Source organism: Mixophyes fleayi, chromosome 4 (assembly GCF_038048845.1).
Source record: "Mixophyes fleayi isolate aMixFle1 chromosome 4, aMixFle1.hap1, whole genome shotgun sequence".
Classification (NCBI taxonomy): Eukaryota; Metazoa; Chordata; class Amphibia; order Anura; family Limnodynastidae; genus Mixophyes; species Mixophyes fleayi.
Genome location: NC_134405.1, coordinates 119,570,846 through 119,597,074, shown reverse-complemented (window position 1 = coordinate 119,597,074; position 26,229 = coordinate 119,570,846). Strand labels below are relative to the sequence as shown.

Sequence of the window (26,229 nt, the reverse complement as noted above, 5' to 3'; positions counted from 1 at the left end):
CACATTTATGAGCTGTTTTCCTTAGCAGCTTTGATGGAAGGAAAGACTTTGGGCTAGATTTACTAAACTGCGGGTTTGAAAAAGTGGAGATGTTGCCTCTAGCAAGCAATCAGATTCTAGTTATCATTTATTTAGTACATTCTACAAAATGACAGCTAGAATCTGATTGGTTGCTATAGGCAACATCTCCACTTTTTCAAACCCGCAGTTTAGTAAATCTAGCCCTTTGTTATGTATATGTCCTTCATAGCTATATGCAGTATAACTGCAGGCTGTCATCATTCTGTACAGGCCTATTCTCTGCTGAGTTGCATAAAGCATCATTATCTGTAATATGGCTCCATAGATTCCACAGCCTCATACAGCCAAAAGTACGAGTGTCACTGAGCAAATGTGAACTGGAAATGTTCACTGATTTTTTTTCTTTACCTAAGTCAGCTAGATGGAACATCACATAATCTATTCTGTATATGAAAAATGCTATTTACAGTAGCAATATTTAAAGTAAAAATACAGGGTTTTTTTTTTTTTTTACACTCAGGTTATAGATGAAGATATAGCTTAAATAACAACCAAACCCAAAATATTTCCCTGAAATACTCTATGGCAGCCACAACGAATCTATCAACTCCCAAGTCAGTCGAGTAGAAACAGGAAAAGCGAACTCCCACAGAAGGCACACAGTGTTACCCCTCCTTCCCTCAGTGTCCCAAGTCCAATTCAGTTTTTCCATTGTGAATATAAAGATTAAAGGGATGTTTTGTCTTTATTTTATGTTTAGGACTGTTGGGAGAGTGGGTGGTAAGGAATTCATTTATTTGTATATAAAAAGAAAATAACTCCTGGTAGGTCCAGCGCTCATTCTGTCACCATGTCAGCCTACATTATTGTGATTTAAAATGTCCTTAGAGTTTAGAAATTACAGTAGAACTTTACTATCAAATAGGGATGCTTTGGAAGTAGGTTGATTTAAGAGCCAATTGCAACACCTCATTCCATCACACGTGAATTAGTAAATTCAGGGCATCCATTGAGGCAATCAAAAGCCAGGGAAAAATCACAACTTTCGTTTGTGTTTATTGTATTATATTTCCGTAACCCCAGCAAGTCCAGTATATACTGTATAAGCACTTACCCAGTGTGTTCAGCACTTCTGCATCAGAGAAAAGGTAAATGACTGTGTTTGTGATTACAGAGTCTTGGTAATACAAATGGGGATGTGTCTTTTACTAAATTAAACAAAAAAAGCCTGCATTGCATTGCTTAAGGAATGTCTATATATGTTCTTACCAAATAGTGATTTTTTTTCTTCTTTAGAGCGGAATATGTGTCCTAACATGATCTAAGTTATTTTCAAATAAATTTCAGCCAGGTTTTGTGGGGTAACAGTAAGCTGTATGCAACAGATTGAAGATCATTACGGTGAAAGCACAGCCTCTTCATAGCTTTGCTACAGAATATAAAAATGTCATTCTCTTTTAAGGCTTCACTCTGATATATAGTGCACTAGTTTATAGTATTGTGTATTAGACTGTGCTCAGCTGATGTGTGTAATCTAACTAATTCACTATATATTTTATAATTGCCAAAAATGAATCCTGCACTTGTAAGTTATATGTACATATCCCTGACATCCAAATGTAGTGAATACAGTATTGTATGCAGAGCTTTTCACACGGCTTCCAGAGCTTTAAGGGATTCTAAGGGTTCTCTAGTTAAAATGGACTATTCCCACTCATTTGTGACCCCACTTATAATGGTAAAAAATTAGTCTGTACTTATGTATCCGGAGATTCCCATGCTGACCAAGTGGTATAAAAAAACTGCACGGTGTCAAACTACTTGTCCCAGTCTGCATGGAGAGTATTTGATGGCTCTGCAAACCCACTCTTCTCTGCAGCTGTCCTGCGTACACTGTAATGTACAATATGTTGTAGCACATTATGTTCAAACTAGCAGTATACCTATTATAAATAGCTCATGATTGTTTAACAGGGAAGTAGGAGAGCTGTGTGGAAACTTGTGGCTTCAGAGTGCAGACCCATAAATAATTTACCAGTGTGCAGTAGAGTGGGGTGGTCATAAGGGGGAGTTGTCAGGAACCCCTCCAGCCAGTACAACAAGACCCGGAGTCTGCTCTGACAGTCTGGTGTTCACTGGAGCCCCTAGTGGTGGGGACAGACTTGGCCGCAGACTACAGAGGGTCGTGTGATGTGTACCAGCTGTGGAGAACCCAGGAGCAGAGGGTAATGGCAGACAGCAAATTCAGAGAACAGGCCAAGGTCAGGGGTCACTTGCTAGATAGAATCGTCATAAAACACGCCAGGGGTCGAGGTCACGAGCAAATCAGCAGAAACGAAGGTACAAGCCAAAAGATCAAGGGCAGGCAAAAGACAAATTCAGAGGTCAGGCAGGGGTCATACACGGCAAACAGAGGTCCAAAGGTTAAACACCAACAGTACAGCAGCAGGCAGCAACACAGGGGTCTGGAAGCTATAACCGGCAGGGAGGCTAAGCCCTCCCTGCCTTAAATACAACAAGCAGCCAATCAGAGCCTGGCTCTGAAGTCTACACAGCCCCCTGCATAAAATAAATTATATTCATTAATCAGCCCGCAGGCTGGTGGGACCAATTTGCGCACGCGCCCGGCTTTGATGCATTGCCGGGACGCGGCGCTGCGGAGGAAGCGAAGGCAACGGTCGGGTCATGGCTGGAAGTGACGTCCCGGTCGTCAAGGTGACGGCCGGGACGTCGGGGAGACCAGGAGACGAGTAGCGGCGGCGGCTCGTAACAGGAGTAAGAGAAAGATCAATAATGAATTTTAAATAGAGAAACCCTTTACAATCTACTTGTTGTTGTTGCACACAGCGAAGACGAAGTGTCTTTTCTAAGGGCACTGGTAAAATGGGATCTGAAAAAGAATTTCCAGCAAATCTCTAAATGTTGTTGATTTTTAACCACTGTTCTACTTGTCAATAGAAGCTTTTGATGTAATACAAGTATCAACTCAAAGTTGCTCAGAAATAATTTTTTAACCTTAGCTAGATGGACCTGGACAATGGTTGGTCTGATTATAATAAACAGAACCCAGCTCATTTAGCTTTCAGTCTTTGCATATAGTTCCCCCAAAAAAATCACAAAATATGGTCATCAAATGTAAAATTTATAAACTAGTCAGCATCCTTTTTCAGTAAATGTAAAGTTTGGAATATTTATTTTGTTTAGATATCACATTTCAAATGTATGTCAGTACAATAAAATAAACATATGTAATTAAAGCGGGTGAAGTAAGGAAATGCATTTTTGCTTCTAAATGTTGCCATATTTTATGTCTTTTAGCATAATATATGTCCAAGGGAAGTCTTAGACATATAATTCATTTGCTTTAATTTGGCTCTTTTGTAAATCTAGTATGCCTCATGTACTGTAGTTTTACATTTATATCAGTGGTCCATGGTTCAGAGTATAGGTGTATAGGACTATGAAACCGCAATAAATACATATTCATACAGATTTTCCTCTACTCAGGCCTCGCCTTACCCTTTAATGGTGTAAACAAGACCGAGTCTTGGGGGTGTTTGTGTGGTGCAGACTAAATGTAATTTTTCCTGCCAGCTACCAAATAAAAACTGGCAACTTTATTTGATAAAGGAGAAATAGTTATCTCGGCGGCAACTGGAAGTTAGCTCCTACTTCTAACCAGGGGAGGATCTGTAAAAGTACAGTCTCTGCGTTGAGTCTGTTTTTAAAGTTACTCTGTAGCAAAACGGCAGATGCATTGCCGTTGCCTAGCCTCATCATTTCTAGAAGCACCAATCCTCTATCCTTCTGTCCAATGGAAGAACTTCTCTTCCCTGGTGTTTCTAACAAGTCCTCTATGCCCAAAACTCTTCTCTTTCCTCTGATCTCAGTCTTTATTGGTCCACCCTGATTCTCAATATGACCACACCCTGTAAATATTGCTGGTGGGCTCACAATTATATGGTTATAATTGTCCTGTTAAAGCCAGATTTAATTAGATAAGTTCCTATAGCCAGTTTGTGTTATTGAATGTCAATCAAGAATTTGCAATTGTGTTTTAATATCTTTGGTCAAATCTTCTTTTTCTGCAGATCACTTGATACTGTGCTTAGTAGTGCTGTACAAGCCCTATCTGTAGTGGATTCCCATCTTGTGGAATTGGAAGGAGATACCTTGTGCCTGTATGGCTTGGGAGCTCTTGAATCGCTGGACAGAACATGGAGTGTTCAGACATCAGGCTCCGTCAACACCATCTCTTTCATGTTTATAAACTTTGAGAGTATAGTACAAGTTCTGCTAAAAATAAGACTCAAGTTTCCAAATGTTACGGTAAGAGTGAAAACAGTGCATGTTTCACCACTAAGCAGACTTTATGCTATTTGATTTTGTGTTTTCAGAATAAAAAAATATTAAAACTAACATTGTTTTCCCTTAATGCTAATTGTGTGGGCAAAGAACAGATAGGTGCATTTACAAGTATGTATGCATTAATGTAAAGACAATGTAATATTTTTAGGGATGTGCACCGGCGACTTTTGAGGTCTCGTGTTTTGTGTTTTGGATCCGGATTTTCGTTATTTTTGAGGTTCGGATTTGTCTCGCAAAACACTTGACGAAAGGTCTCGGTTCGGATTTAAGGTATTGGATTCGGATTTTTTTTGAAAAAAACATAAAAAGTTTAAAAATCAAGTTTTTGGGCTTATTTTCACTCCTAGGCTATTATTAACCTCAATAACATTCAATAACAAGCATTTCCACTAATTTACAGTGTATTCTGAACACCTCACAATATAGTTATTAGTCCAAAACGTTGCAAAAAGGTATCTTTCTGGACTGCGTAGAGGAGTGGGTCACCACAATATCTTAAAAACCCTGAACTTTTATGATTCGCACCAATAATTGTACCTGGACTGCGTAGAGGAGTGGGTCACCACAATATATTAAAAACCCTGAACTTTTATGAATCGCACCAATAATTGTACCTGGACTGCGTAGAGGAGTGGGTCACCACAATATCTTAAAAACCCTGAACTTTTATGAATCGCACCAATAAATGTACCTGGACTGCGTAGAGGAGTGGGTCACCACAATATATATAATAAGAAAACCATCAACTTGTTTGATTCGCACCAATAAATGTACCTGGACTGCGTAGAGGAGTGGGTCACCACAATATATTAAAAACCCTGAACTTTTATGAATCGCACCAATAAATGTACCTGGACTGCGTAGAGGAGTGGGTCACCACAATATATATAATAAGAAAACCATCAACTTGTTTGATTCGCACCAATAAATGTACCTGGACTGCGTAGAGGAGTGGGTCACCACAATATATTAAAAACCCTGAACTTTTATGAATCGCACCAATAAATGTACCTGGACTGCGTAGAGGAGTGGGTCACCACAATATATATAATAAGAAAACCATCAACTTGTTTGATTCGCACCAATAAATGTACCTGGACTGCGTAGAGGAGTGGGTCACCACAATATATTAAAAACCCTGAACTTTTATGAATCGCACCAATAAATGTACCTGGACTGCGTAGAGGAGTGGGTCACCACAATATATTAAAAACCCTGAACTTTTATGAATCGCACCAATAAATGTACCTGGACTGCGTAGAGGAGTGGGTCACCACAATATATTAAAAACCCTGAACTTTTATGAATCGCACCAATAAATGTACCTGGACTGCGTAGAGGAGTGGGTCACCACAATATCTTAAAAACCCTGAACTTTTATGAATCGCACCAATAAATGTACCTGGACTGCGTAGAGGAGTGGGCACTGGGCACCACAATAAAATATATAAAAAACCTTCAACAGGTCTGCATTACACTACACATACGGCTGCTCCTCCATCCTCTCCATCATATACATGTTGGAGTTTTAGCGTGTGACAACCTCTTGTTTTTGATAATGTCAGTGCATTTTGAATATTTTTCAATTTGCCCCACACCACTGAATGTACTTTATCTATGATACGCATCTATCTATCTTGACTGCGTAGTGTGGTGGCCCCGGTACACAATTTGGTACCGAGGCCACAATATAATTAAAAAACCCTCCACGTGTCAGAATTCCACCAAACAAGTATCTGGACTGCGTAGTGGGGTGGCCCCGGTACCCAACTTGATACCGGGGCCACAATAAAATAAATACACCCTCCACGTGTCAGAATTCCACCAAACAAGTATCTGGACTGCGTAGTGGGGTGGCCCCGGTACCCAACTTGATACCGGGGCCACAATAAAATAAATACACCCTCCACGTGTCAGAATTCCACCAAACAAGTATCTGGACTGCGTAGTGGGGTGGCCCCGGTACCCAACTTGATACCGGGGCCACAATACCTCCTCCAAACATGCTACAGACAATTCGTCATTGAGATCCCATTAAGTATGTTAAAGACAGACAGGGTCCAAGTGTTATTAGTTGACTTTGTAAAGAAAAAAACTGTCCCTGTTGCACATAGTCGTGCAATGAAGACTTACTTTTTCATTTAAAGGCACGATCTTTCAAGTGTAGTGTTTGTAAGTCTAAGTCATATTATACTTTTGGTAAAATTGGTTATTTTTGTTCCTCTTTATGTTAATTAATTAGTAATAGAATTAAAGTAGGAAATAGAATTAAATAGAATTAAAGTAGGAAATAGAGTGGTATAGAGTTGTAGTGTGGTATAGATAGAGTGGTCCACACAATATAATAATAAAACCCTCAACTGGTCTGAATTCCACCAAACAAGTATCTTGACTGCGTAGTGTGGTGGCCCCGGTACACAATTTGGTACCGAGGCCACAATATAATTAAAAAACCCTCCACGTGTCGGAATTCCACCAAACAAGTATCTGGACTGCATAGTGGGGTGGCCCCGGTACCCAATTTGATACCGGGGCCACAATACCTCCTCAAAACATGCTCCAGACAATTCGTCATTGACAGACCCCAGACAGACAGGGTCGTAGTGTTATTGTTTGACTTTGTAAACCCAAAAAAATGTCCCTGTTGCACTTGCACATAGTCGTGCAATGAAGACTGACTTTTTCATTTAAAGGCACGATCTTTAAAGTGTCAGAAAGAGAGAGAAGACACAGGAGAGGAGAGTTGTAGCTGGGGACCTGGGGTGGAAGCTCCCAGGCTCCCCCAGCATTGCCTGGAAGTCTGAGCGTGGTGACTGAGCCAGGGCAAGGAATGTGTGCCCTGGATGAGGGGGAGAACTCCATGCCACTATAGTGAACCCAAGAGAGAGGGGGACACTGCACATGGAAGAGGCCCTGGAGTGAGGGCTGCTACAAGAGGCATGGTAGCTGTAGTGTCAGATCCTGAGGCTGAGAGTACACAGAGTGACGTGTCAGAGCACAGGAGACATTATCCCCGCAGAGGAGGGATGAGCTGCAGTTGAGAGGTCTGCTGTTGAAATAGGACATGCACACTTTAACAAACCAATCATTTCAGCGACAGGGCCTACCAAACAACTTTGACTGAAATGATTGGTTTGTTTGGGCCCCCACACCAAAAAAGCTATTCATCTCTCCCTGTACAGACTAAACAGGCTCTACTGAGGCAAGATGTCGTCCTCATCCTCAACCTCTGATTCCTCTCCCCCTACAGTGTGTACTTCCTCCTCATCACACATTATCAATTCGTCCCCGCTGGACTCCACAACCACAGGTCCCTCTGTAGTATCTGGAGGGCAGTGCTGTACTTCATTGAGGAATTGATTATTCATTTTTATAAACATCATTTTTTCAACGTTGTGAGGAAGCAACCTCCTTCGCCGCTCACTGACCAGGTTCCCCGCTGCACTAAAAACTCTTTCCGAGTACACACTGGAGGGGGGACAACTCAGGTAAAATAGAGCCAGTTTGTACAGGGGCTTCCAAACTGCCTTTTTTTCCTGCCAGTAACAATATGGACTGTCTGACATGTCTACTTGGATGGTGTCAGCAAAGTAATCATCCACAATTTTTTCTATTGTGACAGCATCCAATGCAGCGAGAGTAGACATGTCTGCAATGGTTGGCAGGTCCTTCAGTCCGGACCAGATGTTATCAGCATCCCCGCCAGTGCCTCTTTTGGGAAAACTGAGCTTTTTCCTCGCAGCCATAGATGTGGAAGAAAATGAGGGTGGAGCTGTTGGCATGTCACGGTCCTCTTCAGAGGACAATCTCCTGACCAGCAGGTCTTTGCACCGCTGTAGATTTGTGTCCGCCGGAAACAGAGACACAACATACGCTTTAAACCGAGGATCGAGCACGGTGGCCAGAATGTATTCCTCTGACTTTAAAAGAGTGACCACCCTCGGATCCTGGCAAAGCGTACGAAGGGCTACATCCACAAGAGCTACATGCTTGCTGTAATCGCAATGGCTTACCAGCTCCTCCCTCACTTTCTCCAGCTGCTTCTGCAACAGCCTGATCAGGGGAATGACCTGACTCAAGCTGGCAGTGTCGGAACTGACTTCTCGTGTGGCAAGTTCAAATGGCTGCAGAACCTTGCACAACACGGAAATCAGTCTCCACTGCGCTTGACTCAGGCGCATCCCCACTCCTTTGCCTATGTCGTAGGTGGCTGTGTAGGCCTGAATGGCCTTTTGCTGCTCCTCCATCCTCTGCAGCATATAGAGGGTGGAGTTCCAGCGCGTCACAACCTCTTGTTTGAGGTGATGGCAGGGCAGGTTCAAGCTTTTTTGATGTGCCTCTAGTCTGCGGTAGGCACTGGCTGAATGCCGAAAGTGTCCAGCAATTTTGCGGGCCACCGCAGGCATCTCCTGCACACCCCTGTCACTCTTGAGGTAATGCTGCACCACCAAATTAATGGTGTGGGCAAAACATGGGACGTGCTGGAAATTGCCCATATTTAATGCCCGCACAATGTTACTGGCATTGTCTGACACCACAAATCCCCATGAGAGTCTAAGTGGGGTAAGCCACTGGGAGATAATTTCCCTCATTTTCTCTAATATGTTGTCAGCGTTGTGCCTCTTATTAAAGCCTGTAATGCACAATGTTGCCTGCCTTTGCATGAGCAGCCATTTTGTAGATGCTGCTACTGATGCAGCTGTTGCTGTTGCTGCGGAAGGGGATGCATCTACCCAGTGGGCTGTCACAGTCATATAGTCCTTCGTTTGCCCAGAACCACTTGTCCACATGTCCGTGGTTAAGTGGACAGTGGGTACAACCGCATTTTTAAGAGCACTGAGGACACTTGATCGTACTTCTCTGTACATTTTTGGTATCGCCTGCCTAGTGAAGTGGAATCTCGAGGGGATTTGGTACCGGGGACACAATACCTCCATCAACCCTCTAAATCCCACTCCACTGATGGCGGACACCGGGCGCACGTCTAACACCAACATTGCAGTTACAGCCGCAGTTATACGCTTTGCAATAGGGTGACTACTATCGTATTTGGTGGTCATGGCAAACGACTGTTGGACGGTCAATTGTTTGGTGAAAGACTTAGCGGTCTTACGACTTCCCCTCTGGGAAGATGACCGACTAACAGCAGCAACAGCAGCAGTGGCAGTAGTAGGCGTACCGCTGCAGGATTCCTCGGATGAATCCCGTATTGAGGAGGACTCAGTCTGGCTGGTGACTTGGGCTGCAGGACTGAATCTGATGGAGATTGTGGAGGAAGTTGACGAGGAGGGTGTTGCTGGTGTGTATCCAACTGGACCACGGGATTTAGGTGTCCCTGTACCAATGAGGGTCCTAGCCCCAGTTCCTGAACTAACCACTGAACTATGAAGGTTATTCAGGTGACGTATAAGGGAGGATGTTCCTAGGTGGGCAAGATCCTTACCCCTGCTTATTTGAGCTTTACATAAGCTACATATTGCCATACATTGGTTGTCTGGATTTGGATAAAAATAACTCCAGACCGAAGAGGTGCATTTTTTGGTCTTCTGACCAGGCATGACGATGGGCTTTTTCATCCCATGGACATCAGCTGTTTCCCCCCCTGGTGCCTCATTTACAATAACCACATCACCATCCTCATCATCAAGTTCCTCCACAGCGCCAGCTACATCATCAATAGCCTCCTCCCGAGCCACCTCTTCCCGTACAGTGATGGGAAGGTCAGGCTTGACAACCACCAACACCCTTGGACTCGCCTTGGGGATTTGTGATAATTTCTCTTTAGAAGGCAGAGTTGTTTGCTGTTTTGTTGCTGACAGCATAACTCTCTTCAATTTTTTGTAGGGGGGGGGAGGAGGAGGAGGGCTAAGATCCGTGGGTGAAGCTGAACCACTAGTCATGAACACGGGCCAGGGCCTAAGCCGTTCCTTGCCACTCCGTGTCGTAAATGGCATATTGGCAACTTTACGTTTCTCCTCAGATGATTTTAAGTTTCTCTTTTTGCTACTTTTTCTTAACTTGGGCTTTTTGGATTTTACATGCCCGGTACTACGAGATTGGGCATCGGGCTTGGAAGACTAGTGGCAGCAGCTTCAGCATTAGGAGGAAGTGGGTCTTGATCTTTCCCTACTTTATCCTCCAAAGTTTTGTTCTCCATTATATGTAGCACAAGATACTGCAGAATGTGTGAACTTGGTAATATTGCAGTACCAATGGACTTATAATGCTGGATTGGTTTTGCAAATTTGGTTATAATTATTATATATATTTTTTTTTTTTAATTTTTTATTTTTTTTTACTTTTTTTTTATTTTTTACAAACTTGGGAATAATGGGGAAATAACTATGCCCTTAGAAGCACAGAGCACAGGACACAGCACCACTGGACTGAACAGGACACGGCACAGGACCCAGCAGCACTACGGAACTCAGCAGGACAGAGCACAGGACACAGCACCACTGGACTGATACTGCAGAATGTGTAAACTTTGTAATATTGCAGTACCACTGGACTTTTACTGCTGAATGTGTGAACTTGGTAATATTGCAGTACCAATGGACTTATAATGCTGGATTGGTTTTGCAAATTTGGTTATAATTATTATATATATTTTTTTTTTTTTTATTTTTTATTTTTTTTTACTTTTTTTTTATTTTTTACAAACTTGGGAATAATGGGGAAATAACTATGCCCTTAGAAGCACAGAGCACAGGACACAGCACCACTGGACTGAACAGGACACGGCACAGGACCCAGCAGCACTACGGAACTCAGCAGGACAGAGCACAGGACACAGCACCACTGGACTGATACTGCAGAATGTGTAAACTTTGTAATATTGCAGTACCACTGGACTTTTACTGCTGAATGTGTGAACTTGGTAATATTGCAGTACCAATGGACTTATAATGCTGGATTGGTTTTGCAAATTTGGTTATAATTATTATATATTTTTTTTTTTTTTTAATTTTTTATTTTTTTTTACTTTTTTTTTATTTTTTACAAACTTGGGAATAATGGGGAAATAACTATGCCCTTAGAAGCACAGAGCACAGGACACAGCACCACTGGACTGAACAGGACACGGCACAGGACCCAGCAGCACTACGGAACTCAGCAGGACAGAGCACAGGACACAGCACCACTGGACTGATACTGCAGAATGTGTAAACTTTGTAATATTGCAGTACCACTGGACTTTTACTGCTGAATGTGTGAACTTGGTAATATTGCAGTACCAATGGACTTATAATGCTGGATTGGTTTTGCAAATTTGGTTATAATTATTATATATTTTTTTTTTTTTTTAATTTTTTATTTTTTTTTACTTTTTTTTTATTTTTTACAAACTTGGGAATAATGGGGAAATAACTATGCCCTTAGAAGCACAGAGCACAGGACACAGCACCACTGGACTGAACAGGACACGGCACAGGACCCAGCAGCACTACGGAACTCAGCAGGACAGAGCACAGGACACAGCACCACTGGACTGATACTGCAGAATGTGTAAACTTTGTAATATTGCAGTACCACTGGACTTTTACTGCTGAATGTGTGAACTTGGTAATATTGCAGTACCAATGGGCTTATACTGCAGGATTGGTTGTGAAAATTTTGTGGTAATTAAAAAATATTAAAGTAGTTTTTGGTATTTTATAAAAAAAACTTTTTTTTATTTTTTTAAACACAGGGGAATATTGGGGAAATAACTATGCCCTTAGAAGCACAGAGCACAGGACACAGCACCACTGGACTGAACAGGACACAGCACAGGACCCAGCAGCACCACTGACCTCAGAAGGACAGAGCACAGCACACAGCACCACTGGACTGATACTGCAGAACACAGCACAGCACAGCACAGCACAGCACAGCACAGCACAGCACAGCACTAAACAGCACAGAACTAAACAGCACAGAACTAAACAGCACAGAGGACCACCTAACACACCCTCCCTCTACCCTGATCAATGCCCGAGTGAAGATGGCGGCGACTAGCGGGGAATTTATAGGATCCGAGTATCGCGAGATCCGACAACGGGATTATGAGTCAGAGCCTCAGTTTCACTTTTGAATTTGGCGCCAATACCCGGATCTGTCTCGGATCCGACTCGGATCCGCAACGTTCGGGTGGGCTCGGATTTCAGAAATCCGAGCGCGCTCATCCCTAAATATTTTACATGAATTTATGCTATGTTTATAGCCCCTAGTGGATTTTGTAAATTAGGCCTATATTTGATATTTTTTAGTATTATAATTGCTATTCTGTCTTACACTGTGTCCATAATTTGCAGGGACCAAATTGTTTTTCTTTATTTGTTAAAGTGTGTCCTTGTTTTTCTATATAGATCAGTTACACAGTGCCGTTTCTGTTCTGCAAAGAAGTTCATGCTTATAAGCAACCCCTCTTTAATGTAACATCTCCCCTGTTAACGATACATGGGGGAGGGGAGCATGTTATATTAAGAAGGGGATGTCCAAAATCTGACAACCCTTTTAATATTTACTTATGGAGAGTGACATCATCACACCCATTTTTCAGTGTTGTGTCATATAGAGGTTGTGTCTGCCTAGAGTGCACAAAGCAGAAGAGATGAACATGAACTCTAATCACTTGTTTGCATCTTTTTTTTATTAGCACCTCAAGTTTAAGGAAACAAATCTGATCACCTTGAATCATTTCAATGCTTTAGCTCAGCTACGTCGACTTGATCAGTTGACTGTGGATCCTCAGGGCAACCCCGTTGTTAACTTTACTCTTTGGAAGTATTATGTTCTGTTCAGACTGAACAGCTTCAACATCCAGAAAATCAATGATAATGAGGTAAGAAAACACATACAAAAGATTAAAGGACCACTAAACTCCAAAATTGTTCAGAAATGGTTTGATGAGCATGACAAAGAGTTCAAGGTGTTGACTTGGCCTCTAAATTCCCCCGATCTCCATTCGATCGAGCATTTGTGTGATGTGATGGAAAAACAAGTAAGAGCCATGGAGGCTCCACCTCGCAACTTACAGGACTTAAAGGATCTGCTGCTAACGTCTTGGTGCCAGATACCACAGGACACCTTCAGAGGTCTTGTGGAGTCCATGCCTCAATGGGTGAGAGCTGTTTTGGCAGCATGAGGGGGACCTACACAATATTAGGCAGGTAGTTTCAATGTTGTGGCTGATCAGTGTATTTTTGCTTTGTCAGATTAAAATTAGAATGTGTGATTGCTATTTTTTAATGAATGACCTGATTAAAAACAATAACATTGTACCATGTGTGCATTAGATATATAATATTGTGATTGTACTCAGTGGTTGAAGTAGAAATGTAGAAGTGGCGGAATGGATCATGTAAATGAATGGAATTTAATAGTTTTACAATCAAAACAGTAGAAGAAGTGACGGTATGGCATACCACTGTATAACGGCTTACTTCAACTACTGATTGTACTACATACCTACTTATGATTTGAATTATGTGCTCTGGATAAATTCCTGAACAAATGTAAGTGGATGTAACATTAATAGTCATTATTCTAAGTGAATCAATACCATTTTGCCTTTTTACTTGCATCGCTGTGTGTTTTTCACTTGCTACTTGTTCCACTTCTGTGCCTCTGCCAAGTTTTAGCACATTTGAAAACCATACCATCATCTTTAAAATGCAAGTAAAAACACAATAAAGAATGTGTATGTTTGAGATGTTTGTTTTTAAGCATGTTAAAACAAACGCATCTCAAACGCCAATGGGTATGTAGCCTTAGATTCACATCTTAAAATACTATCTTAATATGTGCAAACCTGGGCTGCATATGATATTTTGTTGTTTGTACGGCAGCAGTTTGCATTTTGGCCACATGTGGAATTACAATCTCAAATCAACAGGCTGCTACCAAGTTCATCTGTAGCTGTGTGTCAGCCCTTCAATCCAGCTAATATGGCTATTACTGGTCCATCACATGAAGCTTTAGATGTGGTAGTAATAAGTGGAGCATTTCCTTGCTTGATTTTAGGTCATCTATTTCATGAAGCAAATCTTTGTTTACAAAAGTAATTTATTTCTTTGCTTTCTCCGTTAAGTACACTTGATGTGTGCAGCTTTTTCCCAGAAGGAATGAGAGTAATCAAATCAAGATGTCATATTCAATGTAGAAAATACACTTCTATTCTTCAGACTTCCCAATTCACACAGCGGAAAATGTTGATTGTGTTTTGACAGGTCACTCAGAATGATGTAGTTATGTCTGAGAAGCTGTTTGGAATTCTTGCCTATGTTGCATCTTCAGAGTTACCACATTATAGGCTTGTTGCACTGCTTGGTGATTCCAGGTACTTATTTATTTATTCCAAAAGAAAGATCGCCAATGAAATTCACCATAGTACTGCTGTTAATCTGTGCTTATAACCTTAATTTTGTTATTAAAGACCTCTGGGAAATAAGAAAACAAAGGGGCTGTGTGTCATTAGTGTTTTATTAAATTAATGTAATCTTTTACGCAAAGCAGAATTCCCAGTTAATTAATTTCCATTGAACTGCTGTTTTTCTTTAGTGGAGCCCCAGGAACTGCACTGTGAATCAGTTTTTCCCTGGAAGCCCTCCTTTTCTGCGGAGGACCAGAAGAAAACCGCAACCTCTGTGATTGCGGCTTCTTATTGGTCTGTGTGACCACACTTCCCTCTGCAGCATCAAAAAGCCCCCAACAGTTGGCAAGGGCTGTGCCATGAACTTCAGTGCCCTGGGAACAACAGTTGCATGGACCTACAGTGCCCAGGGGCTCCTATCATTTTAGTCAGAAGCCAATAACCTACCATGTGTGTCTTTGGAGTGTGGAAGGAAACCCGAGTACCCAGAAGAAACCCACACAAACGCAGGGAGAACATTTAAACTTCACACTGATAGGTCCCTGTCAGGAATCAAACTAGTGACCCCAGCACTGTGAGGCATCAATGATAATCACTGTGCTACCCAATGTATTATGTTTCTTATAATATACACATTAATGTATGTGTCTCTTATACAGGAAAAAAACATTCCATCAACTTCTGGAAGGAAAGCCTAAGAAAGTTCCAGTAGTGGGTGAAGAAAGTAACGATAACAAGAGACTTGGTGGGGAGACTCCGAACCGAGCAGTATTACAATACATTCCACAGGATATGCTCAATGAAAAATTGGAGGTAAATTGGTACATGTGATTTGTTGTGTTTCTTTATATATTGCATTTTCATCTTCCTCTTCTATCTATCTATATAAAGTGTTTTTAAGTTCAATACTTTGGAAAAAGGTTGTGTTTTATAATCAGTTAGAGAAAAATAGCCAGCTGATGTTTTACCCTCTGCTTTATTGCTTTAGAATCGCTGTGTGTAGGGCCGCTGTATCTCCACAAGAGCCTTTCACAACAATCTGCTTTCCTGTTCTTTTTTCTCAAGAGGTCTCTCTTAAACTCTGCACTATATCCAACGCTGTCTCCTAGTTATTGAGAATAAAGCTATGTTTTATTGATAATACAGATATATATTATTTGCACCACGATGAAAAGGGATAAGCCATTGAGGGAGAGAAAAGCTAGTGGTCCAACAACAACAACAGTCTACTCTTTTGGTGTGTTTATTCCAAAAATAAAACCTTAAAAATGTAGAAAATATAGAACAGCTATACACTCTTTACATCTGCTTTTAAGCAATTTTGTTAATAGTGCCTGTTTGATTTAATAATGTGTAAACATTTCCAGGAGCAGCCAACATATTGTTTCAATGACATATCTATACCTCCGGTCTTCCAGCGTCGGGTATGAATTACTGTAGCTCCAACTGGGCTGTTCAGCTGCTAAGAACATGCAGCCTTCTCTTTCTGCTTTAGCCTGTTTCCCCCCTATTTGCATCTAATATATGGATGCAGAAAATATTATTTACTTTAATTTGAATATATAGTTTTCATATCATAAGCCAGCAACATAAAATGTAGTCGTTGCCTGGGCCACCTTGGATGAAATCTGGCCATTCAGCAATTGTGCTGAGCAGCAGGATCTCAGCCAGCATCAGAGGAACTTTTTAGTGCGGTCTGAAAATGAACTTACAGACAAGGCAATAGAGGTTACCTAGGATCATTATGTGATGTCTAATGATGACCTAACTGATTTCTAAATAGCGGGCATGGGGGACATAGTATTAGCACAGGTACTATGAAATCAGAACAATTGTCCAATATTGATGCCTATATCGCAGGATGTGGCCGTCGATAAATATTTAACAGTGTTCTTCAACAAATTTAACAAAATAATTGCATCTGCTCTACTTGAAACACTAAAAGGGTCATTTACGAAAGCACAAAAGTGTAGATTCTGCAGTAGAAATGCAATTTGTTCCTGTATTTGGTACACACCTGCTGGATTTTGAGTATCGTGCATAGTTTTACAGGGGTGAAGACCAGCATCTGCAAGGGTGCAAAACGTAGGATCTTCTGACGGGTGGAGTTTGGAGGACCAGAAAATTCTTGGCTATCTGTGGGTTAGGTGCATTAATGTGATTAGTTATGCATCCACATGAAAAACAATTTTTGTAGGATTAATTATTTAAATGCGTTTCAAGGTGTGGACAAGGCGTATATTAGTGGAGTTTCCCTGTTATTCATGAGAGCTCACAGCAGTTTTCTCTTCTCAAACCAACTTGATTTTTCTATGTTCTTGAAAGTAGTATAGATCGGGCCTCATCCTATATTTTTCATACAATGCCACGTTACACTCTCCAGGTGCACTTTATATGGTAAGACTCATTTGTAGGGGAACAACCAATGGAATGAAAACATCCAAATTTACAATACTGTCAATCCTGATATTCTCTCATTCTCATGAGTAATTTGTGACATAACTGAGGCTAAACAGAGTATTAGAGGAGAAGAACTAGAAAGATGAAGAATCGAGGGCTGGTCCTAAAACAGTAGTGCATCTGACTTTGATGTGGTATTTTTACTCTTTCTTCTATCCACAGGTAGTTCCAAGAGCCACTAAGTGGGCGTACATTAAGTTAAACACTCAGCGCAGACAAATAGGTGCTTTTGTGCAAATACAGAAACCGAGTGAACCTGAATTTGGCGGGATTGCCAAATGACCCTTATCCCTTTCTTTTCTTTCTTTTTTCTTCATGCCACAGTTTGTGACTCTGTGTGGGGTTTCTTGAGCACTGTATTGTTTATTGAACATAAAAAAACATGAACATAGTCAACTTTGTCTGGAAATAAAATGAAAAAAATGTCATCCAAGAATCATCTAATGTATGGGTTATATTGAGGTCATCTGCTAGAAAAGGGAATTCTGCAAGGGTTTGTGGACATGATATATAATATGTATTCTTTATTTTCAGGATAATGGTCTTAAGTAATGAATAAATGTATGATCAGGATTAAGTAAGGATAGGGAACTAAATATGTACAGAAAGCAAAAGGGAGTGGAAGCAAACAACATAAACATTAAACACAAAGGTAAAACATATCCAAATAACTGTAGGGACACTCAGGGACATGGTGTACTAATCTGCATTACGTCTCCAAGAGTTTCATAAGGTAAAATAACACTAAAAGGTCCTTACTAATAGTGTCTTAGCTATGTATAAACAATCTATTCAATGAAAAGAGAACATGAATAATCTGTCTGGAGCGATTCATTTTAGCTCTTTATCACAAATGTCTTATCCTATAAATACATTCTTTTATTAAATAAATACTGGATGTTTTCTATAGGGAAGAAGTGTATAAGGAGGAACGTTTTTGAAATATTCAAGTAAAATAATTAAGTCTAATTTATAAAAAAAAAAAATTGCTGAAGCTTCATGATAGTGGGCAAAATAGAAAAGGAATTTTAAGATACTTCCAAGGATGTTGTTACAAATATAAATGGTCAATTACTAACGGCAAATGAGCCAATGCACTGTATCTGCTGCCTAGTTGCTTGTCCAGCACATAGAAGGAGCTTGTCCACTGTACAACTTGGGGAGTACTGCTGTGCAACCCCTTGGTGCAAACATTTTACTGGATTATGGGCCAAGAAGGGAATGCACATAATGGCAAAAGTAAAAGCTTTACCTACTACAACTTTTACACTACCCCCTTCATTATTTACAAATTGTCTTTTTTAATCCTAAAATACAGTTTTCTTGAGCCTTGTTTATGCCTTAATTGAGTTATTACAGTAAGGGCAGATCAAGACTGTTTTAATTTGTTGTGCAATACTTCAATTAGCATCACATTGAAAGTATAGGCCAGTGCCCAATCTTTGCCACCTCAGTGCACAGCATGTAGAAAATAGATGATTATGCAGGAGGAAAGAGTACCTGTGGCCTCCACCGCAAGCGGGAACACCATGCCAAATACACAGTTTCCACCTCTTGAAACTGAATTATCTTGTCCCACAGCCCAAAAATATAATTTATACATTGTGAACACAATGAAGTGCTTTTCTGTGCCTAGCCCACATTCAGCAAGGAAAGTCCCAATCTGCTCAATTCCTCCAATCAGAAAGTGCAACAATGTGCATATTGTGGCACTAAGCCATGCACAAACAGGCGCACTAAATGGCCCTTGTATCCATCAGCAGAGGTGCAGCATAAACATGTTATATTTGCTTATGTCGCCATTCCAATCTGCATAATATTATAACTTAATAGCTATATAAATCAGTATTCATCTTGGTATTTCCTGTATTTTCTAATCTCACTTTAAAGGACAAGTAAATTCCAATAACACATCTTTCTTTGTGAAGTATGAAATGTAATGTGATGATGTATTTCATCCCTCCAGCTGCTGATCTTATGGCATGATATGTCCGTTATGTTTGCATGTGTGTGAAATAAATCGTTCAATGTATTTCTATTAGCCAGCAGAATGCAAATCCTCTTAGGCTTCTGCACTGCTATATACTTCTCTCCTTCCACAATGATAAAAGACAGAATGTCCACTGTCCTACCATTTGTTATTTTATGCCCGCTTTCTGCAAATGACATGTTGGACTGATTTAGTTAAGTTTAAGCACAGCTTGATAATAAACAGATTTTGATATATGCAGACTAATTTTATATTCCAGAATACAGTAGCAGGATCATCATCCTCTTTTAGTCTGCTAGAATTCCAGCATTATCTTGCCTTACGCCCTCTTGTTTGTATATTATAGGCAGCACAGTAGTTAGAGTTGTTGCCTCTCTCAGGCCATTTGTTTGGTTCCAACCAGGTCATGTTGTGTGGTGTTGCTGCTCCCTGTGTTCATGTGGGTTTCCTTCGAGCGCTCAGATTTGTTCATACGGGGACTAATGTAAATGGTTAAAGATTCTCTGTAAAGTGCTGCGTAATATACGGACACTATATAAATAATGATTAATAATAGTAATATAAAGGTTAGTAATAGTAATAACATTTGAAAGGAGCTGTCAGCAGAAGGAATGTAATAGACACACACAAAAAAATACTATATAAGTATGGAATTTTTCAATAAATGTTTTGACTCAATCAATTTTAATTTGTGTAGTGCCGACTGGCTGATTGCCACAGAGACATCATGTCAAATAGAGATTCTTCTTCCTTGGGAAATACACAGTATATCCAGAATTCCGTGTACTTCTCTGTAGGGAACAGCTAATTCTATCCGACATGAAATCTCTCTTACGCATTCAGCAAGTGTCTCAAGCAGCTCAAACTTTGATTATTACGCTGAATATTACTGAGTGTATCCACCCTTAAACTAATGTCACAGTTTGTGATCACATGATAACAACAGAGAATAATGTGGAAGAATATGAATTAAATATTCAATCTTCCAAGCTATAATACAAGTAAGGAATCTGTTAGCCACAATGTTTGGGGCTTATAAGTGACCTCATCCGCTCCTATGGCATCCAGTACCTCTCCTCTTCCCTTATGTCTCGTATCTCCTGCTATCTCTTGGTCATCTCATCTTCGATGTCCCAGCGCATTCTTAAACTCAATATTTTCAAGACTGAACTAATCATCTTCCCAGGGCTCTCTCGCCACCCCCCTCTCTTTCTGTTAATATTACTACTCTCTTCCTTTTTTTGTCCCTCAAGTCAGATGCCTTGGGGTAATTTTCGACGACTCCCTCTCTTTCAAACCTCCAATTCTGTCCCTCAAAATCCTGCTACTTCCACCTCCGGAATATATCCAAGATGCGGCCCTTTCTCACCACAGAAGCCACCAAAAACTCTTATTGACTCAGATGTAATCTCTCGCCTTGATTACTGTAACCTCCTTCTCTCTGGTCTACCCATATCTCACATTGCCCCTCTTCAGTTTATCCCCAATGCTGCTACCTGCCTTATTTTTCTCTATCTCTCCTCTATCTCTCCTGTCCCTCTCTGCCAGTTGCTGCAATGGCACCCCGTGGCCTAAATAATTAAATTTAAACTCCTCACGTTCAAAGCTCTCAATCACCCCACTCCTTACATCTCCAACCTCATCTTTACCTCCTACACTATTTGCCACCCCCTCCACTCTACCAATGAGCACCGCCTTACTACTTCATACTTCATCGATTACCTCTTCTCACTCCCGCCTCCAGAACTTTGTTCCACAGCTGGTGAGTGACCCAGGCACTCGGGGCCTCATTAAGGGATCAGGCCGCCCTAGGCTAATAAGCTTGTAGCACCCCTTCGCCTTCCATGTCAGGTTAACACACAGTCGGCAACAACAAAGTTGTCCTTTATTTAAAATCCGGCTTCTTTCATCCCCCACATCATGATTAAAGCCTTATTAAATTTTTCTCTCATGTTTTCCTTTTACTCTAATATTTTTTAATTAATTACAGTTTATATCGCTCCCTGTCACAAAAATTTTGCACCCGCCAAAAGCAATGTGCCCTAGGCTGCAACCTAGTCAGTCTATTGGATAATCAGGCCCTCCCTCAACTCTCAAATGCTTCAACCGTGCTTTCAAGACTTTATTCAAGCCTATCAGCCTTCCTTCTAACTCCCTTGTTTCTGCTTTCACCCCCACTCCCCCAATTGATACCCTGCTATTGTGTCTTCCCTTTATCTTTAGAATGTAAGCTCTCAGGAGCAGGGCCCTCCTTGTGTTCTCCTTCTACCATTCCATCACCCTCTGTACCTCTTGGCCTGCTTCCCTAGCCCTGTTTTCTTAAGCTTAGGCCTACTTAATGCTGGTTGCTACCCTCACACTTTCTCACTGTCCCGTAAATAATTTGATATGCATTAACGTGTTATTTGTATTTTTGTTTATCCATAATTTCTGGTCTTTGTACATTGTTCTTCATGTAATGTGTTATGGATAACTGATTTTTGTATATGTCACGTACGGTACTGTGAACCTTTTGTGGTGCCTAATAAACAAAAGATAATAATTGGATAAAACTATTTCTCACAATTTGGGGCACCATGTTTAAAATCTACGAAAAGATTACTCCCACCTCACTCCCCTGGACTACTACTTTTTCCACACTGCCCTCTTTATTCAATTGTTTAGCAGCACTCTTCACAGTGACCTGAGGTAAAAAACGTCTGCCTGTTAAAAAAAAATAAAAATAAAAAAAAAATGAATATATTAATGAATAACAGCAGATGTTGAATGGAGCCTTCCAGATCATTGACAGTGGCAGTAAAAAATAATTGTATTGAAACTTGTCTACATAATGTTTGGCACCACAGGCCTTGGAATGGTTTCCCTGCCATTCAGTAGATACTCACCCGTGCTCCCTTGTTACGTTCTCTGGGAGTTTGACAGCTTCTGCTGTTTGTCTAATCAGCGACTGTAAACTATTATAATACATATGACATCACTTTGTGGTTGTAAACCGCCACATCAATAAGACACCATCATAAAATTCTGATTACTGGATCTAATTACAAAATGTTCATTCTATACGTATTGATGGTCCCGTGGCCAAGTGTTTCCCAACAGGAAATGTATAACTCAGAATGCTTACATTGCAGGGGTTTATGATGCATCTGGTTTAACAGGAATAGTGGTTATAGGCTCCTATAACCATTTTCTGTATTTGGTACTCAAAAGTGGATGCAATTACCGACTGAACCAAATTCATACACATGGGTGTTTTTGATTTTTGTTTTATAATTACACAGTGGTGCTCAATTGACATTTAGAGGACACAGAAAATAAATTCTGGGACCCCAGCATGGGTCTGAACCCTCAAGTTGCACACCTCTAAATGACTATCTGCATTATATATTACACGCTAAGTGACCTTGGATTAAGGGTATGTAAACACTGATTCTGTGTCCTGGTTCACCAAGTGTGTCTATATATTTTTTGTGTGGTGAACGGATGTTACCATTTCTATTTTTACTGTGATAAACTGACAGTATTGCAAGCGCTGACCACCCGATGAATGTTCCTAATCCTTATATTGGTGCTATGAGCAGTTTGTACTAGATGAGACATACCTGTACATACTTGTCTTACAGCCCCTGTGTTTACACATGGGAATATTGGTGTTCACTAATTTAGCAGCATTGCACCAACCAAATTTGTAGTGCAAAGAATAATTTAAACACTATTATTAAATCTATATTCAGAGCAATTTTATAATAATTAAAAATCACATAAAAACATGTTAGAAACCTGCTATATCATACTAAAAATATGTAATGTATTATACTGCTGGAACAAAGTCAAATCTTGTCTCTGTTTTGTCTTATTAGTATGCAGTTTATGTCATGTTTACAAGTACTTTGGAAAAACTTGCTAAGTCCTGTCTCCTATCAGCAGTAAACCAGAAAAGTAAATATGATTTTGCACAAAAAGCCTTGTTAATGAGGATCTCCAGTTGAGCTTATTCCTGAGTTTAAAATTATTTTTACCCTTAATTATTTGCTGGAAAGGATTTTGTACATTATTCAGCCTGATTCTCACGCCATGATGTAGATGATCCAAGCCATGATCTAATGCTTTTAGGCAGGAACAAAATAAATTCTCCACTGACTTTAGACTAATGGCTTCTGAGACAATGTAAAAATAGCTCCATTATCAGATTGTAAAGTTTTGTGCAAATGTGTTTTATAGTTTTAATGGGGAATTTAGTTGTAAGTCCTTTTGGAAACGTGCGTTATTGGTGCTGAATACCGAATTGATGACACGCAAAAGTACACATTTGTATCAATTTCTTGCAACAAATCAGTAATATCATTGATTTATGTAAATGGATAGTAGAATGAGAGGGAGAGTAGGAATTAGCAGGGAGGCTGTGTCTCCAAGTCATAACTTCATGACTAATGTATTTGTGGCATTGTAACACATATATAAAAATGAATACTATACACGTAGTAAATGTTGCACATATTTGGACAATTAAAGAATTTAAACATAAGTAAATGTCCTTCACGGTTTTAAGCTACAACTATGCAAATCCCTGGAAGTCTTCATTATCTGACTTGTGACTTCATCATCCAAATGAGTGTGATGATGGCAAATCCTGGTAGTATCTGGTCCTGTACGGGGATAGTGCTAGGATGTGACAAGCATCTTATGCCATTCAGGGCAGTACAGTGGTTAGCATTGCTGCCCCAAAGCACCGGGGTCATAAGCTTGATTACGACCAGCAGAAATTTCAGGAGGGGAAACCATGGAAGTCAGCTCCAAGCTATCATGCCTGTCCCCCTTTTTCAAAGTTCTGATGGGGAAGCAATAGCAATGAAGAATAAGTATTGTAGCTCCCATTATCATTGTTTGATTTTGCATTATTAAAGTAGATCTGATACCAAACTATATGTACCATAATAAACTCCCCCTAATGCCTTTGGAGCTCTATGTAAAGGAGAGAGAGCAGACAAGTGGAGATGCATGCTGCCATTGCAGCTTTCAGGAGATAATTCACAAGGAATTCTAAATGCTCCTATCTGCTTTGTTTTATGTTATTTTGTTTGTTGGCGGTTAACCTTTACAAAAAACACAAGAATAGTTTAACAACCACTAATAATCTTTATGGATGTGTGTGCATGTATGTGTGTGTGTGTATATGTATATATAATATATATATGTATATATAATATATATATATATATATAATATATATATATATATATATATATAATATATTAGGTGTGCTTTAATATTTACAATGCTAAGTAAACAAAAAACGATCACTCAAAAATTACAGTGTTTAGTCAATACTGTCTAATTAACATAGCTGATGATTCTGCCAGTGTCTAATTTTAAAGCTTTGTCCCTGGACGTTTTAATGCTTCTCACTGACCATGTTTTATTCAAGATTCACCAGCAGCACAGTACCACTTCTCATGTTGTGCGGGCCTAATGCAATTCTTAGTAGTTGTTTCTGTTCTGTAAATATGAACAACTGCACAGTGCCACTTCTCTTCTTCTATATTCAGTTCTCAGTATCTGCTCTTTTGATACCTAATCCTCTACATACGTTTACATTTATTGAAGGGGGGAGTATCTAACATTCACAATGCAAACGTCTGTTATATGCACCTGCCGAGCAGCAAAGTGTCCATGTTCACTAAAATGTTAAATTGGTGACAAGTACGAACTCGACATAACCAGATACTATTTCCCCTACAGGAAATCGCAGAGAAGAAAGTTTTCTGTCGCTCCTATGTGATGGACCTTGTGAGCGAAGCAACTGACATCAACATGAAGAATGAATCGCTGCAAAAGCTGTGGCCGCAGATGTTCATTGAGCTGGTCAGAGATGCAGTGATTGAAGTCCGTGATAAGAACTCTTACATGAAGCAGTGTTTGCAGAGGATCTCTGAACAGAAATAGTTCTGTATTTGCATTCATTCTTTTACACAGTTTAGTCTCAGATGTTTCATGTTATACAAACATTATGGTTCAGTATTCCCACCATTATATGCAGTACATTTTTTACACTCCTTCGGCCTGCGTATTTTCCTTCCTCCATGTCTACTGCTTTTTCTACTTTCCTTTCATTAGCAGTATTAAACCCAATGTTATGTTAGACCAAATTCTACCACTAGGGATTGGACATTATTACCAAAATTAACAAAGCCATGACCCTTACATGTCTTCCACCGTTTTCTGAATATGTGGAAAAATGAAACTGGATGGCTACCATGTCCGATATACAGTCACTTTTTGATGTATTTTAGCTCTTTTGAACCTTTTGTTTAAAAAACAAGATAAAATAAATCCTCTTTTGTATCTTGTATTCTGAATCATGTTAAGAATTTTAATAAGTGCATTATAAAGAAATATCCCTACATTTGAATTCACGTATCTACTAATCCATCCGCATGTGGAGTTTGTGCTTCAGCATATATGTAGTTCTATGGGTATGGATGAGGATATAACTACCACAGAAACTTATAAATTCCTGTTGAAAGAGCACAATAGAAAGGGTAACATTTTCCCTGTTCATCAGGTGGTGAAAAAGCTTATTTGTGGGGAATGAGCACAGGTGGAAAGAATTGGTCTAATTAAAAAGAGTGAAAAGTATGTGTCCATTCAGTGATGAAGAAATTCAGAAGTAGATCTGTGTTTCAAAAGTTAGATACACCTGTAACTAGTATGTCATCCAGAACAACCATTCCTATTGAAGATGGGGATCCAGGAAATGATCCCATTCATAGGTAGGTGAATAGTTGTTGATCGCATTGAGAGTATGCACAGTGGCATAGAGATTCCATAGGAAGCATCCTTAGACACTTGTTTTCTCAGCAAGGGCAATAGCATCAGAAACTGTGGCTAGGAGAACTCTCTGGTTGTACCCCTGGGCAGCAGACACTTAGTTGAAAATTAGTTTTGCCAATCTCCTATTTGTAGAGTCCCTGCTCTTTAAAGAGATATTGGACACTCATACAAAATTCCAGGCAGGCTACTGTGTCCTTATGCG

The 26,229-nt window shown here is 40.1% G+C and overlaps 1 protein-coding gene across 1 annotated transcript in view; it reads left to right on the top strand.

The window, feature by feature from the left end:
- The window catches only part of LRRC49 (leucine rich repeat containing 49), a 95,095-nt gene extending 69,496 nt beyond the window's left edge, over nucleotides 1-25,599 (top strand). Inside the window, exons 13-17 of the mRNA XM_075208084.1 lie at nucleotides 4,113-4,350; nucleotides 13,031-13,216; nucleotides 14,604-14,713; nucleotides 15,406-15,559; nucleotides 24,936-25,599. Of these exons, the coding sequence (XP_075064185.1) occupies nucleotides 4,113-4,350; nucleotides 13,031-13,216; nucleotides 14,604-14,713; nucleotides 15,406-15,559; nucleotides 24,936-25,139 (892 nt within the window). The 3' untranslated portion in view covers nucleotides 25,140-25,599. The remainder of the gene's footprint in view (nucleotides 1-4,112; nucleotides 4,351-13,030; nucleotides 13,217-14,603; nucleotides 14,714-15,405; nucleotides 15,560-24,935) is intronic.
- Nucleotides 25,600-26,229: the final 630 nt, after the last annotated feature.